This window comes from Taudactylus pleione, unplaced genomic scaffold (genome assembly GCF_031769625.1).
Source record: "Taudactylus pleione unplaced genomic scaffold, aTauple2 ptg000114l, whole genome shotgun sequence".
Classification (NCBI taxonomy): Eukaryota; Metazoa; Chordata; class Amphibia; order Anura; family Myobatrachidae; genus Taudactylus; species Taudactylus pleione.
In genome coordinates, this window is record NW_028284516.1 from 4968032 (window position 1) to 4987278 (window position 19247).

The 19247-nt window shown below is 46.6% G+C and overlaps 1 protein-coding gene across 1 annotated transcript in view; it reads left to right on the forward strand.

The window, feature by feature from the left end:
* The window catches only part of PIP4P2 (phosphatidylinositol-4,5-bisphosphate 4-phosphatase 2), a 76489-nt gene extending 71064 nt beyond the window's left edge, over window positions 1-5425 (forward strand). The window contains exon 7 of the mRNA XM_088471509.1: window positions 2366-5425. Coding sequence (XP_088327635.1) covers window positions 2366-2509 — 144 coding nt within the window. The 3' untranslated portion in view covers window positions 2510-5425. The remainder of the gene's footprint in view (window positions 1-2365) is intronic.
* Window positions 5426-19247: the final 13822 nt, after the last annotated feature.

The window sequence follows — 19247 nt, forward strand, 5'->3', positions numbered from 1 at the left end:
TTGTTTTTCTCTATATGCTCATAGTGCTCCCACATTCCTTTTACATCTAGTTCTTTGTTTAAGGCAGGGATGGGGAACCTCAGGCCAGGGGGCCGTATAATGCCCCCGGAATCATTTGGTCTGGTCCTCTGAGCTTTTTACTGCTAGCCTCATCTGGATAGCAGGGTGCCTAGAATGGCACACTGCAGCCAGAATCTATACAGCAGTGCCGCCTGGAGCATCCTTAGGACACTTCAGACGGTCACACCGCTGCCCTTACAGCTCCCCGAAGTATCCTCAGCATGCTCCAGACATTGCTGTAATCACCAGCAATTTTGGCCCCGCCCTGTGTGACATCACATGGAGGGGGCGTGGCCTGCACCAGGCCCGCGAATAATGTTTATTATATATCAAAATGGCCCTTGGCAGAAAAAAGGTTCCCCCACCCCTGATTTAAGGATTGCCAATCCTCTTATGTTGGTATTGCTGCTGGAACAATACTATAAAGGTTGTTTAAACAAATAGACGGAGGGGCGCCAGGATTTTTTCTCCTTTTTCCGATAGCGTTAAGCCTATTTTTGCATATTTTTTTTTTCCCATTTGGCACAGTTTATTAATGTATAGGGTTTCTAAAGGGCCACAACCGCTAAAAGACATAGCTGTCCAATATTAACCACTTAACTGATGTGGTCATATGGGATGAGAAATGTGTTCTACACATGTGCAGATCTCCTCAGGCTCCCCGGACTCTCCTGCGAACCCAGCAATTTCTGACCGGTTTTACCAGAAAAATCGTCAGTTAAGTGGTTAATAGCCATTTTGTAACCTTCCTAGAAATGGAAAAATCCACTCCCCAATACAGAACTATTGTGCCCAGTCATCTACATACAGTAGAGAGGAGGCAGTTTTATGGGCAAAACCAATATTCATAATTACAGTTGATGGCATCAGTATAGGGACTCCTGTTCCTTCACTGGTTACTAGCGGAGTCAGTGCTAGACATTCTCATCCTTAATTCTGCTCATATTGTGCTGTTTGTAGGACACAGGTTTTTATTTTCTCTTCTAATATTTTTAAAGTAAAGCTAAACAGACAATAATTATTCTTTCCATAGATGATGCAGAACAAAGGTTAGGCCAGAGGTTCCCAAACATGGTCCTCAAGGCACCCGGACAGTCCAGGTTTTTAGGATATCCATGGTTGACTTAATTAGTACCTTAGTCAATTTGTGCTCAAGCATGGATATCTCTAAAACCTGAACCATTGGGGTGCCTTGAGGACCGTGTTTGTGAACCTCTGGGTTAGGCACAGGCAAGCTCTCCTGACCTTTTATCAAGCAACTACTCATCCCATCGCCTCAGATAAATACCATCTACCATACATATACTAGATATATAGATTTGCAGACAGGTTTAGCGTGAGCAGAAATAGTGAATTAGGTGAAAAATCTTGTTTTTATTTTTGCTAGGATTGTTGTCTAATGAGTTTGTTGTTTTAAGTATAATTTTGCAATTATTGCCATTATTCTGGCATATCAGCAAATAGTCACTGGTCCCAATATGACACTATACGATTAGCTTTAAAGGAGTTCCTGGTTTGCAGTAAGACCATTGGCAGGAAAAAGTGAAAACTTTTTGCTATGTGTTATCACATCTTTTTCTACTGAAGGACAGCGGTGGTGTCTTAGGGCCTGATCAGCAAGGATCGTAATTGTAAAGCTGCACGTAGGTTCACACTAGACGATATGTTGTCTGATCCTGCTGATTGGGACGACATATTGGGCACACTGTCTGGTGTGTACCCACTATGCATGCCCCCGCTGCCCGTCATCGGGGTCAGTGCACGGACGACTGAGCAGCCCAGCTGCTGGCGCAGGCAAATTCAATGGTGCTGGTGAACAACATATCGGGCGATCACCGGATCATTCAGTGTGTACCGACCACCCAATATATCATTCATTAGCGCCATCAAGCGGTCTCCAAATATGTACCCATCTTAAGTGTTAGTGGTTTGTACATCCAGAGACCTGATTGCTGCCCTTCATAAGCAATTTGCAGGGACGGATGAGCAGGCACAGGCAGCTGATACAGGTTCAGACCATGAAAGGACTAGGTTTTTTGGTTTTTTTTATCAGTCTCCACCTCTAAAGATAAATCTGATAAACCCATTTCTCAATAACATGACGTGATGTTTAATGATCAATAAACCTTGACGTTTTGGGCTTATTATATCATCTGCATCTCAGCTTGTGCTGTGTGTTGGCTCGTTCTGCTTCCTTGGTTTATAAATTAATTTATTCTTTTTTAATGTGATGTAAACCTTTTGCTAAAAGTAAAATGCATTCAAAGTACAACTGTAGTCCATCTGACTTTCTGTTCTCCCCCAGGTCGGCACGCAAGACTTCGCCAGGCGGTTCCATGCCACCTACGTTTCTTGGGCAGTTGCCTACCTCTTAGGCTTTGTGTGTCTTATTCGGGCATGTTACTGGGGAGCCATAAAAGTCAGCTATCCAGAACACACCTTTGCATAGATTTAGCTACTGTAACATCATGACGTGTGATTTATGGCAAATGATCCTGAATACAAGCTTTTTTTTAATCATTATATGGCTGGATTTACCTCAGAACTGTACACTGAAGGACTCTTCAGCCCTGGACGGTTTAAAGAGTATGTCCATCCCAGGTTTTTGTTTTTGTTTTGTTTTTTAAGTTAAAAAGGAAAAAAAAAAACCTGCTCTATCTCTAGCAGGAAAATCAGGGGGACCTCCACATGTACCTCAGCTGTAGAAACAGCCTAGGCAACAAATTTTGATGTGAAATGGCGACAATGGGGTACGTGGTGAAACATAAACCTGCTAGCAGTGGACATCCTCTTTAAACCTCAGTTAGGCAACCATTTGCTTTCCAGCTGCTTTTGAACTACATGTTGCAGCATGCCCAGCCAGCAGAGTCTAGTGTAGCTGGAAGGTCATGCTGGCACTCCTAGGTCACCAACTGCTTCCTAGGTCAGGATTGCTATCCATATTCATCAAGGGTGGGTGGGGCAATATTACGGGACATTTGTACATGAGCTGAATACCATTGCACTACATAATATGCAACTTAGATTTGTTTGTGCTGCTAGATTTGGAAGCTATGAATATCTAAGCTATGTTTACATGTCCAGGCATCTTTCCACTGTACTGGTGAACAATTCCAGTGTGTTGTATTTTAAACGTGTTTTTTTTTCCCCTCCTTTACCTTTTATTTGTGCCATTCCGTGAGTCTTGTGCAACTGTACAAGGTGAATATTCAGAAGTGTTATCAGCCTGTGGCTTCACATTTCTGTTCACGTTTTACATACTTTACAATACTGCAGTGGCTTTCATTGAAGGTGCATTGCGATTTACTCGCCAATTTTATTGTGGTGACCAGAAAATGATTAGCAAGCTTACTGCGCAGTATGATATGTTAAATTGTGTATCAGAGGTTTGTGTACCCCTTTTTTTTCCATTTGGAAGGGTTGCCATAGTATAGTATACTCTGAGGAGCTAGCACTTTCCAAAGACTAACATTAGCCAGGACCGCTCCTAAAATTCTAAAACCATATATCTAACATAATGAAAAGCAAACTGTTTTAAGTTTGAAAGAGGAAATAAACATGAATGCCAATTAAAATAGTTATTTTGTCTTGTAGACTATTTAGAAAAAATGATGTGAAGCTTTTGGAAGAGTCGGGAGTACAACAGTTTTTATCCAAGTAGCCACTTTAATGCTTTACTAATCATTGTTATTACTAATTCAACAACCCCAAATTAGGAGTTGTTCTCCTTTTAGCCATTACTGTATTTATTCTTAAACTCTTCAATGACAACTTACAGTAGTATTTAGTTAATACTACGTGGGATATTAGGGCAGGAAAACCTGGCTTGTTTTTTGCTCGTACTCCATAGAGGAAATGTACATAACTGCTCCTTGTGGCTGATTGAATCTGCCGTTTTATGGCTCACTCCACTTAGGTGCGAAATCATCACGCCGGCGAGTAAGTACGGCTGTATGACGCACTTACGGTACCTCCGGACATCCCCATAGGCTGTGAGCAGCAGTGTGCGAGTCCGGAGTGAGATCGTGCTGCGTCGGGGGCTAACTGCTGTGCCGTTGCTGGCGTTTCTATGCCGTTCCAACGGCAATTCGCCACCTTTGCACCTAATTGGATTGACCCCCTAAAGTGCACCCGTAAACAGAGGAGGCAACATCTTGGGATCTGAACTTATAATAACAGGAATACAGTTTCCAAGCTGGCCACTGATATACTGATTTCTAGCGGATTGATGGGCTGGATATTGATGAGTATTGGTTGAGCAATTACACAATATCCTTGTACATTACCGATCTGAAAGGATTTTTATATTGCCACTATTTTTTTATTTTTTTTTCAATAAGCCACACCTTGTAAATTAGATGTACCTTTACGTATAGCAATAACCATTTATTTATCATGCATTTTCCATAACTTACCTAAGAAAAGTAGTTTCCACTGCAGGATGTGTAATTAGTACGAGTACATTTCTGGAGACATTTTTCCATAATATCATTACAATAGTCAGGTAAATAGCTGCATGTCAGTACTTCCCCTGAAGATAGGGAGGGGCAGCAATCTGCACTGTACATGTGCTGAACTTCCATAGGTTAATTTGAATCCAGTCGCCAGTAAGCTGGCTTCATTTTAGCCAAACTGCTTACCTGTGCGGCGCCAGTGACTTGACCTTTACTCAAGGATCTTAATCGTTTTCTACCAATGTGAAAAAGCCATTGTTTCCAATGTATAGAATGTATCAATCGCAATTTGTATGATTTCCTAACGAGTTTGCTGGAAGTGTCCTTTTATCTAATTTTTTTTTTTTCTGTACTGACACAAATTTTCCTTGATGGCTGTTACCTAAAGCTGGTGAGGGTAATATAGTATATCCTTTACCTACCCACGGTGGGGGTCAACCACGTTGTGCCACAGTGACGCCAGTCGTGGAGAATTAATAGGCTGCAGCCTTGTGAATATCGGGTGACCAAATTGGGACCTCCACTGTGTATAGGTAACAGGCAGACTTTAAATATATTCTGGCCAATAGCAACAAAACGTATGCAGTATTGCCTGTGACTTGAACCTTAGAAAACCGGGGTGTAACTTTGTAAACCGCCTATTTTACATTGTATAATGCATATAAGTGGAGTCGCATTGTGTTCTGTACAAGAACCTTAGCGCTTTGGCAAATTTTACTGTGCGTGATTGTTTTACTCAATTTAGCCAAAATGTAGTCTGGTTAGCAGAAAACAAATGAGGTAACTTGGCGGTTTTATCAGGACGCCAGAGCACAATAATTGTATTTCCTAATTTATGTTACCTGTTTGTATGTTATATATACATTACTGTTAGCTTCTTTATGATTCTCTTGTATCTTTTAAAAATACTAATAAAGGTTATTATACAAAAAACATTTTTGAAGTATTTTTTATATATTTTTTTTTTCACTGAAATAAATAATTTTTCACCCTTTGATTATTATTATTTATTTATATGTTGATTAAACAACTTTTCTGTATTAATTTTATTATAAAAGGGGTTTTCCACTAGCCAGTGATGATTTATTGCTTTTGCACATGCCTTTCTGGAACTTTTATTCAATGCTCTGCTTCATCTCCTGTCTTTATTTTCTGTGTCTTTGAATATGACACAGAATTGCTCTGTACAATTGTATCAATAGTGTTGAGTTGAGCTGTGTCATATCGTATCCAAATCAGGACTAAAGCTGCATACACACGGTAAGACTTTGCAGGACACTATGAACGATAACGATATCTATCATATCGTTCATATTGTCCATTTCTTCAGGGTCCATAGGTGGTCCACAGGGTTGAACTTGGGTTATAGTTTGGGAACCAAATCTTGGTACTACGCATTTAAAGCTTTCAGCTCAAAGAATGCACTGGGTCCACTCTCCCTATAACCCCGCTCCCAAGCCAGAGGCAACTCAGTTTAAGTTGGTGCCCGGCCGGAGTCAGTCACTGTTATCGCAGGAGGGCTGATTAGCAGCCCCTAAGCTTAATTTTATGAGTTTTAATTTAATTTTATTTTTAGAACTCGTCAGAGCGGCAGCATTGGACGTCCAAGCTGCCGCTCCTCCACCCCGCCGGCGCCGCGATGCCAGTACAGATCTGGGGATCGCTGCGGGACCCCAGAGTCTGTGCTAGCCGGACTCTGCGGGCACCCAGGACTGCTGCTGGATCGCCGGGGAACAGGTAAGATCGCGGGTCACCACTTGCGGTGACCTGCGGGTATATGCAGTCTTTGCTTCCGGTCTCCCGGGACAGACCAGAGGCGCTGGCAGTGGCAGCGGGCCTCCCCCCATACTCCGCGTGTACACTAGACCACCAGGGACTTACAGTTTGGCAGCGGGAAGCCGGCGTCCCGGGGGTTAATAGCCGGCCAGGGAAGGCAGCCTTCCCTGTTCAGCGGCTCCTCCCCCCAGCTCAGCCCTGAGCTGCTTCCTCCATGGGCCTCTCTTCCTCTGAGGTCTCCAGGCGGCCATTTTATCTCTATGGTGAAGCAGCAGATCTCCTAGGATGGCAGCTGGTCCAGTCCCCCTGCGTACCTCACCTATTGGGTCAGTGTACACAGCACTATAGCCTTCCCAGACACTGAATCTGGGCAGTTGAATGTAGTGCCATTTGCAGTTTATTATATGTAATGTATTTATATATGTCTGAATTGTATGTGACTTATGCTAGCACTGACTGTCTGTACTTTATTCTCTCACCTGTTAGTGTATATCTATCCCTTTTCTTTGCAATCTGCCCTAATACAGGTGTACTTAGGGTGGTTCTGAGTCCTCACATAAATATATTTGTCAATATTTGTGAGGTTGGTCACATACTGTTGCGTGCTGCATGTTGCCATATTTTAGATGGAACTGTGTGTTGCATACGCTGGTAATGGGTCCCTGCAGCTAATCCGAGCGCCAGTCAGGACCAATATAGCGCTGCTTAATATTTCCACAATGATTGTTAGTCAGATATATTGGACCAGGAAATAGAGCACGATACTGCACCCATTTTTTTGCTATCATGCAAGTCATGTGCTGCAGGTGTGAGTACGGAGGATTTGACTCAACGGTTATGTATATGGTGCCATCAGGTGTCGGGCCCCTTAAAGGACCCCCCTCCCTTGGGCGTGTTTTTCTCAAGATCCTGGCCTCCATGGCGGATCACCTGGCGGCCCCCATAGTTGTACCCCACTTGGGGTTTCCTCAACATGCTACCCTTCCCTCTCAGGGTATCTTGCAGTTTACCCCTGTGACACAGACTGTCGCACCCTACCAGGGTTTTCACAGTACATGCAATGCCCTCAGGTACCACCACAATCTGTCATTTCTCTGGCAGGGATTACCACAAATGCCACCCTGGGTGGATGTAGTTTCTAGGAAAACCAATAAACGCCCTGTGGTGTCTCCTTAGTCTGCACTGCTGTCTAATGCAGATCGTCAGCCTAGGGAGAAATGGATAATATCCTTGCTTTGGTATGGGCGGTCAAGTCCATCCTGGTTATAGAGGATGTTGAGCCTGCACCTAAATCACATCACCCTCAGTTTAAGCTTTAAGGTTTTGCTGTTTTCACCCTCTCTGACCAGCGGGTGGATCACATGGCGGAGATCTGGCAATCGCCAGATAAAAGGTATCACAAAAGCGTTGGGCCTCTTGTTACCCATTCCCTGAGGGTCATTGCAAGTAATAGGAATCACCTCCTGTGGTGGATTATTGTGTTACTCGTTTGATTAAGAGCACTACTACACCTCCCATCCCTGCCCTGACGGATTCTAGGAATAAGTAGGTGGTAGCTTTGCCTGAAATCAATATACTCTCTTTCAGGAACTGCTGCCCGTCCAACCATGGCTATAGAGTTGGCTAATGCTATTGAGAGCTGGGCTGATGAATTTGTGGACCTTTTTTCCCCAAAAGTTTCTGGGGATCAGATGTCTTTTGCTGCTTACATTCAAGTTGCAGTTTCCTATGTGGGAGTAACAACATTGGATGCCAGTCTCCTAACCTCCAGGGTTTCGGCCGCGACTGTGTCTACCCGCTTACCCTATGGCTGCGCTCCTGGAAGACAGAGTGGAGTCCAAGATAGGCCTTAAATTACCCTATAATGGGGAGATCTTGTTTGGCCCTGACCTTGACGAGATTATAGCAATGTTGGCAGTATCGCACAATTACGCCTTCAGCTACTTCCACTACAAGACCTCGGACTACATCTGTTAAGTCCTTTTTGTCCTCAAGGAAAGCCTAAAGGCCAGTCCTTTCCTAGGCTGTCTGCTTCCACGAGGGGCGCCATACCCGGAACCAAGCAGACCTGAAACTCCGGAAACCCTGCTTCTAAAACCTGACGAGACAGGCCTTCATCTGGGGGATCCCAGAGTGAGATACTGACTTTCTCAGTTCGCCCAGTGCTGGTGTCAAGTCACCATGGATGCCTGGGTAAGAGATGGGGTCTCTCACGGGTACGCCCTCTAATTGCTCAGACGGCCTCCCCAAATGTTTTGCTACAAGGCCCTTCAGACCCGAACAAGGCCTTACAATTCCAGAAAGCTATACAGTTCTTTCGGTAAGCCAGCCAGCCTCACTTTCTCAGCGGGGGACTGGTTATTCTACTTTCTGGTTCAGAGGCCGAATGGTCCTCATTGGCCTATCCTCTATCTCAAATCCATGAACCATTCCTAAAGGTGCCTAGGTTCAGGAGGCAACCTCTACGATCCATCATTCGAGCTATGGAACCTGGGACTTTATGGTATCGCTGGATATGCAGGACGCGTACCTATAGAGCCCTCTCATCAGCATTATCTCAGGTTTGCTGTGCCTCAGCAACACTTACAATTTTCAGTCTGTGCGCTTTGGACTGTCCACAGCCCCACCAGGGTTTACCAGATTTATGGCTTTTATGACAGCCCACCTGTTCGGGGTATCCGACTGATCCTGTGCCTGAATTGCCTCCTGCTCTTAGCAGGATCACCAAGGTACTACAAAGCCATTTCCAGTTAACCATTGCTTTCCTTCACAAGCACGAATGGTTAATCAACTGGGAAAAAGTCCTCCCTGAATCCCTCACAGGGTTTGATTCATCTAGCAGCCCTGCTGGATTCTCAGAATCAAAGAATCCTTCTGACGTCAGACAAGATCTCCACTCTTCAACTACGAGTGCGCGGATGTCTCCACAGTCGACGAGTGTCATTACACTCAGTAATGCGGGTTCTTCGGAAAGGGTGGAATATGCTCAGTTCCATTCCAGGCCTTTGCAAAAAAAAAGAAACTGATCCTCTCCAGGTGGAACGGGTTTCTCCATCAGAGAAATGTTCAGACGATGATGCTGTCTCCGGAGGTGCGTCTGTCTCTATTTGGGTGGCTATGGCTATCTCATCTAACCAGGGGTCGCCCCTTTTTGGATCCCGAACTGGGTAATCCTTACAACGGATGCCAGTGACCGGTCTGCACTCCTTTCGGGGCAGTTGGATGTCTGTCAATTCAACCCTGCCAATCTACTTATTGGAACTTCCAGTTGTCTTAGGGCCCTCACTCTGGTCTAACACATACCTCACGGTAAGTCTGTAAAGGTTCAGTCTGACGATGTCACAACAATGAATTATATCTACGAGACACTTGGAGTTGGGCAGCAATGACCGGAATGTCACACATTCTGACATAGACCATGGGTCTCCTCCCGGCCATCTTTGCAGTGTGCATTCCAGGAGTTCTCCATCGGGAAGCGGACTTCCTCTGCCGTCACGATGTACATCCAGGGGACTGGTGTCTTCTCCAAGAGAGGTTTCAACTCCTAGTGAGCAGAGGGGGCCTCCCAGAGGTCGTCCTCAAGGACTCCTGACTATCACTCATTGCCGGTGTTTGGGTCCAGTACTAGAGATACCGAAGTAACCTTCGGTGACGCGTTGTCAGTGAAGTGGACCTTCCAATTTGTGTACCTGTTTCCTCCGGTCTCCCATCTTCCTCGAGTTCTTCTGAAGTTCAATTGAGACGGAGGTACTGGCTGGTGGCTCCAGATTAATCCAGACGTCACTGGTACTTAGATTTTCGGAGTCTCTCCATCAACTCTCCATTCCTGCTGCCTCAATATCCGGACCTGCCTTTCCCTGGACCTGGATCATTTGTCTTTGACTGCGTCTCTACTGTGATCCTAAGGATTCTATGGCTCTGTCATCATCGGGATGTGTAGAGCGCGTAAGCTGGCCTTTGCTGGGATGTGCCACAGAATGTGGCATACATAATTCTTATGGTATCATACCTGTAGCTATGATCCTCAGGTGTTTAGGATTTCCAGAAGTTCTGGCATTCCTTCCAGCTGGCTTGGATCTAGCCCTACGCCTGGCCTCCCAAATAGTTCAGGTTTCTGCACTCAGTATGATTAGGATGTGGAATTGCTCCACTCCCGGGTATCCAGTCCCTCCTTTAGGGTGTTTTATGGATTCTGCCTCCCTTTATCCCCCCTAGGGGCACCTTGAGATTTGGTAGTGGTTCTTTGTGCCCTCCTGGGGCCTCCATTTGAACCACTAGCTTTGATAGCCCTTACGTGGTCTACAGCTGAGTCTTTCTTATGGCGTTTACATTTGCCAAGAGTGTCGGAATTAGGAGCATTCTCACGTGGCTCCCTCTTCTGGATATTTCACCAAGACAGGGTTGTGAGGTGCACTCGCCCTGTGTTTCTTCCTAAAGTGGTTATTAAGTTCCATATTATTTTGGAACTTTTGGTACCAACATTTCAGTCACCAGTCCTCTCAACTGGTGTGGCCTCATTGACTGTTGTCCGGCCTCTCAGGATTTACGTGGTTCGTTCCAGTTCCTTTCGGAAATCAGACAAACATTGGCTAGATGGCTTTGTATGACTCAACCTAGGAAGGCCTTTCTGTTGATGCTTATGCTACTCGGGCTGTGGACCCCTCGTGGGCGGCTCGCTGTGGCGTCTTGGCTGTTCAGCCTTGCAAGGTGGCCACGTGGTCTTCTGTCCAGACCTTTCTAAGGTTCTATGCATTGGATTCCTTTGCCTCTCAGGATGCTTCCTCTGGGCGACAGTTTCTCCTCTCAGTACAGGAGCATTCTCACCATTACAAGGACTGCTTTGGGACATCCCCAAGGTCAACCCTGTGGACCCCCTATGGACCCTGAAGAAAATTAGATATGGTAAGAACTTACCCTTGTTATCTTTTTCTTCGAAGTCCATAAGGTCCACAGGGCACCCGCCCTGACGCACCTGGCTTCATATGGGCTGTGTTACTGGTCACCGGTTTCCCGTCTCCTTCTCTGTGAGTATGATCTTGTGTGTTCCAGTCTACTCTTTCTTTCCTCCTCCGGCCTTTGGCTACTTACAAACTGAGGTGCCTCTGGCTTGGGGGCAGGGTTTTAGGGAGAGTAGACCCAGTGCATCCTGGGAGCTGAAAGCTTTAACTGCATGGTGCCCGGATTTGGTTCCCAACCTATACCCCAAGGTCAACCCTGTGGACCCTATGGAGTTAGAAGAAAGAGAGATAACAAGGGTAAGTTCTTACCATAGCTCTCTTTTTTGGCCCCTTCCAACCCCCAAACGACGGACGATGCGCGGGCATGGATGGTTGATAACTACCATCGCCCGTGCATGCAGTCCAACCTGGTTGATATCGACCAGGTTACTAAAGGGACCTGCGATCGTTAATTGCGAGTCGTTTGGGGGTTGGTGGTTTGGGGATTGGTGGTGTGCTGGATGATTGATAACGATCATCCAGCACATGCAGGCCGATCCGACGATATCGTTGTCTGATCTGACCGTGTGTATGCACCATAAAGTAAACTACTCCACCTGGTATAAAGGCCTTGGGGAAACAGATGGAAGCAATCAATATAAGCCATATATTACTTATGCTGGACATACACTATACAATTATCTGTCCAATCTGGATGGCTGAAATGAAATTCTGGTATTGTATGGGTGCAGGTACTACTCCTACACTGGGTGAACTTTGATTAAATATTATAGCAAGTCTGTATATACTGCTCGCTGTCAGTACAATTGTAATGAATTGCATATTTTGACATCGGTGGCAGGATCACTGATTCAGGTCATGTATATAATATCGGACATTGTCAATATATGTAACCATGCACAGTATATGGAGCACACACTAAGGGGGAAGTCAATCAGCCATGGTAAATTACTGTGCATTAATTGATCCCTTGGGGTTATCCATTTAGCCCCAAAGCGTGGCCGTCTGCAGCACTCATCAGGGATTTTATTTTCAGCAGGCCCCGAAAAAAAAAAAATTCCACTATTATTAGCCTGTTTTTGGGAAGCCGTCAGCGAAAACACATAAGTCCTTGAACTTCTCACGGATTTTATGTGTATTCGTCCGAAAACAGCAAATTTTTCAGGCGCAAAAAAGGGGCTCCAATTGAATTGCCCAAAGCTAAAAAAAAATGGGGGAAAGTCCAGTTTTTCACCCCCCAAAAATGATCAGGGCTAATTGAATTCCCCTCTATGTTGGAAAAGCGAAGTAACACGAAGAATGAGAAGAAACCTATTAAGGTTTGAGGTGCAAACTACTGACAAACCAAAAAGTTAAAACCACAAACGGCAAGGTCTTAAGTGCTGACGTTTGAGGTTAAATTCCACAAGTTGGTATAGTAAGTTTGAGATGCCAATGTAAAGTAACGGAGTACCAGAGGTTAGAAACAGTCAAGGAACCTGCCCAACCCATATGTCTTGTGAGTCCTCCCTGGTGGATATTGTACAAATCAGAACACTATCTAGGTGGAGTTTGTATGTTCTCATTGTGCTTATCTAGGTTTTTTCCCTGTGCTCTGGTTTTCTCCCACACGGTCCTAATAATGGGTTGGGTATGATTTCCCGGCAGTCGGGATGCCGCTGGTTAGAATACCGACAGCAGCATCCTGACAGTGGTAGGTAAGTATACTACCACTAACCCTATACTCTAACTCCGCTCCTCCCTCCTTGTGCCTAAACCTAACCTCCCCTCCTCCCTCCTTGTGCCTAACCCCCCCCCCCTTAGTGCCTAACCCTAAACTTAACCCTCGATACTTACCTTTGGGATGCCGGTGGTCGGGTTACTGGAGCCGGGATCCCGACACTGGCTACATCCCCTGATAATTATAGGTAGAAAACCAATTTCTCAGGCTTAAACACACAGTGCTTTCACTGGCATTATCTGGTGAAGGCAAAACCGTGGTGAAGCATATTTAACATGAGATATCCATAATAGGATAAAATATATATACAATTGTTGCATTAATTTTGGTAAACTTTTTTTTTCCCCCCTAACCTAGGTATTACATTTTTATATATATATAATTTTTTTTTTTTACTTATCTTTTTCTATTCTATTCCTAGAGTCTATATTGGTTGCCACCTAGCCATTCCCAGGGTACCCCCCCCCCTAAACTCGCATAAATATATATACATCACTGTCAAGCCCCATCTCCCCAGGGGACAACCAATAACCCCCTATCCCTCAACCGCAACATGGGGGGCGATTCAATGCAGCGCAATGTTAAATAGCCCCAGGAGGGAGTTACCAGAGCTGTTCAATTGACCACGCGGTTAGCTCGACTAAAGGATTTCTTCTTGCACCATCCTTGCACGCAGAAATCAGACTAAAGTATCTATCGCGAGGCTGTTTTCCGGCTCAGCGCGGGCCGGGCCGCTGTTGTCCATAGGGGCTGTGTCCACTCCAAAGTCCTGTGCAGTGTCCCAGTCCTAAAGGGGTGCTGTAGTGTTGTCCAGGGGGTGCTCTGTCCATCAGGGGTGCTCCCCCTAAGTGCACAAAAAATAAATATTTTTTCTGTGTTTGTGAATTGTGTGCACTGTGGCTGCACGTGCATCAACAAAGGAGCAGCGCCAAGCGTGCGCCTGTGTCCCATAAGTAAAAGGCGGGCTGGCTTGTCCATTAAATGGTGCTGTAACCCCCAAAGGCCACTCCAAACAAAATAAAAAAATATATTTTTTTGTGTTTGTGAATTGTGTGCGCAGTAGCCGCACGTGCATCAACAAAGTAGTGCCAAGCGTGCGCCTGTGTCATAAGTAAAGGGCCGGCTGGCTTGACCGTTAAAGGGTGCTGTAACCCCCAAAGTACACTCCAAACAAAATAAAAAAATATTTTCTGTGTTTGTGAATTGTGTGGGCTGTAGCTGCACGTGCATCAACAAAGGAGCAGCGCCAAGCGTGCGCCTGTGTCCCATAAGTAAAGGGCCGGCTGGCTCATTTCTTAAAGGGTGGTGTAACCCACAAAGTGCACTAGTCTCCAACAAAAATAAAAAATTATTTTCTGTGTTTGTGTGCGCCTTAGCCGCACGTATATATCAATATAACATAAATGGAGGACCAAACTTTCTCTGATAAAAATAAAATAGGGAAAGATCAAAAACCACTTCCTCCTAGTGCTGAAGCTGCTGCCACTAGTCATGACATAGACGATAACATGCCATCAACGTCGTCTTCCAATGCCGATGCCCAATGTCATAGTAGAGGGTACAATTCCAAATGACAAAGTTCAGGAAAATGACCTTAAAAAAAAAGTTTAAATCATCTGAAGAGAAACGTAAACTTGCCAATATGCCATTTACGACACAGAGTGGCAAGGAACAGCTAAGGTCTTTCCCTATGTTCATGACTAGTGGTTCCGCTTCACATGACGATGGAAGCCCTCCTCCCGCTAAAAAAATCAAACGAGTTAAGCTGGCAAAAGCACAGCGAAGAACTATGCATTCAAAGAAGATATCACAAATCCCCAAGGAGAGTCAAAGTGGGGTGGCGGTTGCAGTGGCGTAATTAGGGGGGGTCGGGTAGGGTGCGTGCCCTGGGCGCCTTGGGACCAGCGGCGCGGGGGGGTGCCGCCGGCCACGGTCCGGCCCGCCCTAGTTAGCCACAAGTGTAGCGCCGACCGCAGTGATTCCGGTCGGCGCTACACACTTACAGAGGACCGGCGCTAGGCTTCCAGCGCTGGTCCTGTGCTGCACGCCTGAGCCCGTTCTCTCCCCCTGAGCGCTTGCCCAATAGCGCCAGGAGGCGGGCTCAGGCTGTGCATAACACACACATCGCCGCCAGCGCTGGCAGCGATGCGTGTGTTAAACAGCAGCCAATGAGAGTCAGATAGACTCTCATTGAGTGCAGCAGCACCCACTGCAAGAGCCGGACTTCCGTCCGCCTCCTACAGTGGGTAATGGGACTGACGTCATGATGTCTGTCCCATAATGCTGAGCGCGCCAGCCCGGGAGTATTGGCGGGCGGCGGTGGGAGCGGTGGCGCGGACCGGAGCAGCAGGTAAGTATATATATATATATATATATATATATATATATACATATATTTTTTTTTATAACCTATCTGCAGAACGGGGGAGGGGGAGTGGCTACTACTGGGAGGACCTCTACTGGGGGTGGGGGCACCATTATTGGGAGGACCTCTACTGGGGGGGGGGCTACTACTGGGGGCACTTAATCGGAAGGGGGAACCTCTACTGGGGACTACTACTTGGGGGGGGGAACTACTACTGGGGGCATTATAAAAGGGGCCTACTAGTAGAGGCACTGCACTCGGGGGACCACTACCGGGGGCAATAATAGGAAGGGCCACTACAGGGGGCACTGGATAGGGGGGATCACTACAGGGTGCCTGCATAAGGGGGACCACTACTGGGAAAACTGCATGGGGGGGGACTACTGCTGGGGGCACTATATAAAGGCACTGCATAGGGGGGGGGACTACTACTGGGGGCACCATATAAAGGGCACTGCATAAGGGGATACCGCTACTGGGCACACTGCATTGTGGGGACTGCTACTGGGGGAACACTACATGGGGCACTGCATTTGGGGGGACCACTACTGGGGATACTGTATAAGGGGCACTACTATGGGCCTGCATAAGAGGGACCACAACTCTATACCGGGGTTACTGTATAAGGGGTACTACTGGGGTTAAGGTGCATATGGATAGGAATGTTCAGTGTGAAAATAAAGGGGGGTGTCATGTTGACACGCCCCATTTTTAAGTGACCACGCCCATTTGTTCAACGCGCGCGCACAATGGGGGGGGTCTCCCTTTTCAAATTTGCCCTGGGCTCCAAATACCCTAGTTATGCTACTGGGCGGTTGCGATGCCTGACCTTCCCAGCACTGGACAGGAAGAGGTGGCTCTTTCCACCATTTGCACGCCCTCTGCAAGTGCTGAAAGGAGCACCCACAGTCCACTTGCTGATATGCAAATTGAAGATGTCACTGTTGAAGTACAACAGGATGAGGATACTGGTGTAGCTGGCGCTGAGGAGGAAGTTGGCGAGGAGGATTCTGATGGTGATGTGGTTTGTTTAAACCAGGCTCCGGGGGAGACAATTGTTGTCCGTGGGATGAAAAAGCCCATCACGGTCATGCCTGGGCAGAAGACCAAACATTCCACCTCTTTGGTCTGGCAATATTTCTATCCAAATCCGGACAACAACTGTCTTGCCATATGTACCATATGTAAACGTGAAATAAGTAGGGGTAGGGACGTTAACCACCTAGGAACATCCTCCCTTATACGTCACCTGCAGCGCGTTCATAAAAAGTTACTGTCAAGTTCAGAAACTTTGGCTGAGACCGTAAGCAATCCAGGGACACCTAAATCCCTTCGTCCTGTTGTATCCAAGCACCTGCAAACCACACCGTCAACTCCCTCCTCGTCAATTTCCTCCTTAGTCAGGATCGGAAGTAGTCCTGCAGGCCATGTCACTGGCATGACTGACTCTCCTATCCGGGATTCCTCCGGAGGATCCTGCATTGCTACGCCTAATGCTGCCGCTGCTGCTGGGAGTCGTTCATCATCCCAGAGAGGAAGTAGGAACACCACTACTTTTACTAAACAATTGACCCTCCAACAGTCCTTAGCGAGGAGGATGAAGTACGACAGCAGTCATCCTGAAGCAAAACGTATAACTGAGGCCTTGACTGCTATGTTGGTGTTAGACGTGCGTCCGGTATCTGCCATTAGTGCAGTGGGATTTAGACAATTGATGAAGGTAGTGTGTCCCCGGTTCCAAATCCCGTATAAATTCCACTTCACTAGGCAGGCGCTACCGAGACTGTACAGAAACGTCAGAAAAAGTGTCCTCAGTGTCCTGAAAAATGCGGTTGTACCCAATGTCCACTTAACCACGGACATGTGGACAAGTGGAACAGGGCAGTCTAAGGACTATATGACTGTGACAGCCCACTGGGTAGATGTATCACCTTATACAGCAACAACAGCAGCGTCACCAGTAGCAGCATCTCAGAAACGCCAGCTCGTTCCAAGGCAGGCTACGCTGTGTATCACCGGTTTCAGTAAGCGGCACACCGCCGACAACCTCTTGAGAAACTGAGGGAAATCATCGCCAAGTGGCTTACCCCACTTAGACTCTCCTGGTGATTTGTGATATCTGACAACGCCACCAATATTGTGCGGGCATTACATCTGGGCAAATTCCAGCACGTCCCATGTTTTGCTCACACAATAAATTTGGTGGTGCAGAATTTTCTGAAAAGCGACAGGGGCGTGCAGGAGACGCTTTGGGTGGCCCGAAAAATTTCTGGCCACTTTCGCCATTCAGCGACTGCGTGCCGAACACTGGAGCGCCAGCAAACACTCTTGAACCTGCCCCGCCATCACCTGAAGCAAGATATTGTGACGCGGTGGAACTCAACCCTTTATATGATTCAGAGGATGGAGGAGCAGCAAAAGGCCATTCAAGCCTATACATCCACCTATGACATAGGCAAAGGAGGGGGTATGCACCTGACTCAAGCGCAGAGGAGAATGATTTCCGTGTTGTGCAAGGTTCTCCAGCCCTTCGAACTTGCCACACGTGAAGTCAGTTCAGACACTGCCAGCTTGAGTCAGGTCATTCCCCTCATCAGGCTTTTGCAGAAGCAGCTGCAGAAAGTGAAGGAGGAGCTAAGATGGAGCGATTCCGCTCGGCATGTGGGACTTGTGGATGAAGCCCTTCATTCGCTTTGCCAGGATTCCAGGTTGGTCAATCTGTTGACATCAGACCACTACATTTTGGCCACCTTGCTCGATCCTAGGTTTAAAGCCTATGTGGTGTCTCTCTTTCCGGCGGACACAAGCCTGCAGAGGTGCAAAGACCTGCTGGTGAAAACACTGTCAGCTGAAGCGGAACGTGACACGTCAACAGCTCCTTCTTCATTTTCTCCCGCAACTGGGGCTGCCAGAAAAAAACTTAGGTATCCTAAGCAACCCGCTGGCGGTGATGCAGGGTAGGCAGGACCAAGTTTGGACCTGGCAACAATTTCTGACATGTCTACTGTCAGTGCCTATGATACTGTCACCATTGACAGAATGGTTGAGGATTACATTGGTGACAGCATCCAAGTAGGCATGTCAGACAGTCCGTACATGTACTGGCAGGAAAAAGAGGCAATTTGGAGGCCCCTGTACAAACTGGCTCTATTTTACCTGAGTTGCCCCCCCTCCAGTGTATACTCCGAAAGAGTGTTTAGTGCAGCCGGGAACCTTGTCAGCGAAAGGCGTAGGAGGTTGCTTCCACAAAATGTGAAGAAGATGATGTTCATAAAAATGAATTATCAACTCTTCCAGGGAGACCAGCTTCCAGAACGTACAGAGGGACCTGTGGTGGTGGATTCCAGCGGGGACGAATTAATACTCTGTGAGGATGAGGATGTACACAACACTGAAGAGGGTGAGGAATCGGTGAATGAGGAGGATGAGGACGACATCTTGCCTCCGTAGAGCCAGTTTGTGTAGGGACAGATTAATTGCCAGCTTGTTTTGTGGGGGCCCAAATGAACCAATCATTTCAGCCACAGTCGTGTGGCAGACCCTGGTGCTGAAAAGATTGGTTTGTTAAAGTGTGCATGTCCTGTTTATACAACATAAGGGTGGGTGGGAGGGCCCAAGGACAATTCCATCTTGCACCTCTTTTTTTTCTTTGCATTATGTACTGTTTGGGGCCTAGTTTTTCAAACTGCCATCCTGTCTGCCACTGCAGTGCCACTCCTAGATGGGCCACGTGTTTGTGCCGCCCACTAGTATCTCTTAGCATAGTCATCCAGCTACCTCGGTGCAACCTTTTGGACATAAAAACACTATTGTGAGGTGTGAGGTGTTCAGAATAGACTGGAAATGAATGTTTTTGAGGTTAATAATAGCATAGGAGCAGAAAAATCAACACATTCTGTGATTTTAGCTGTTTT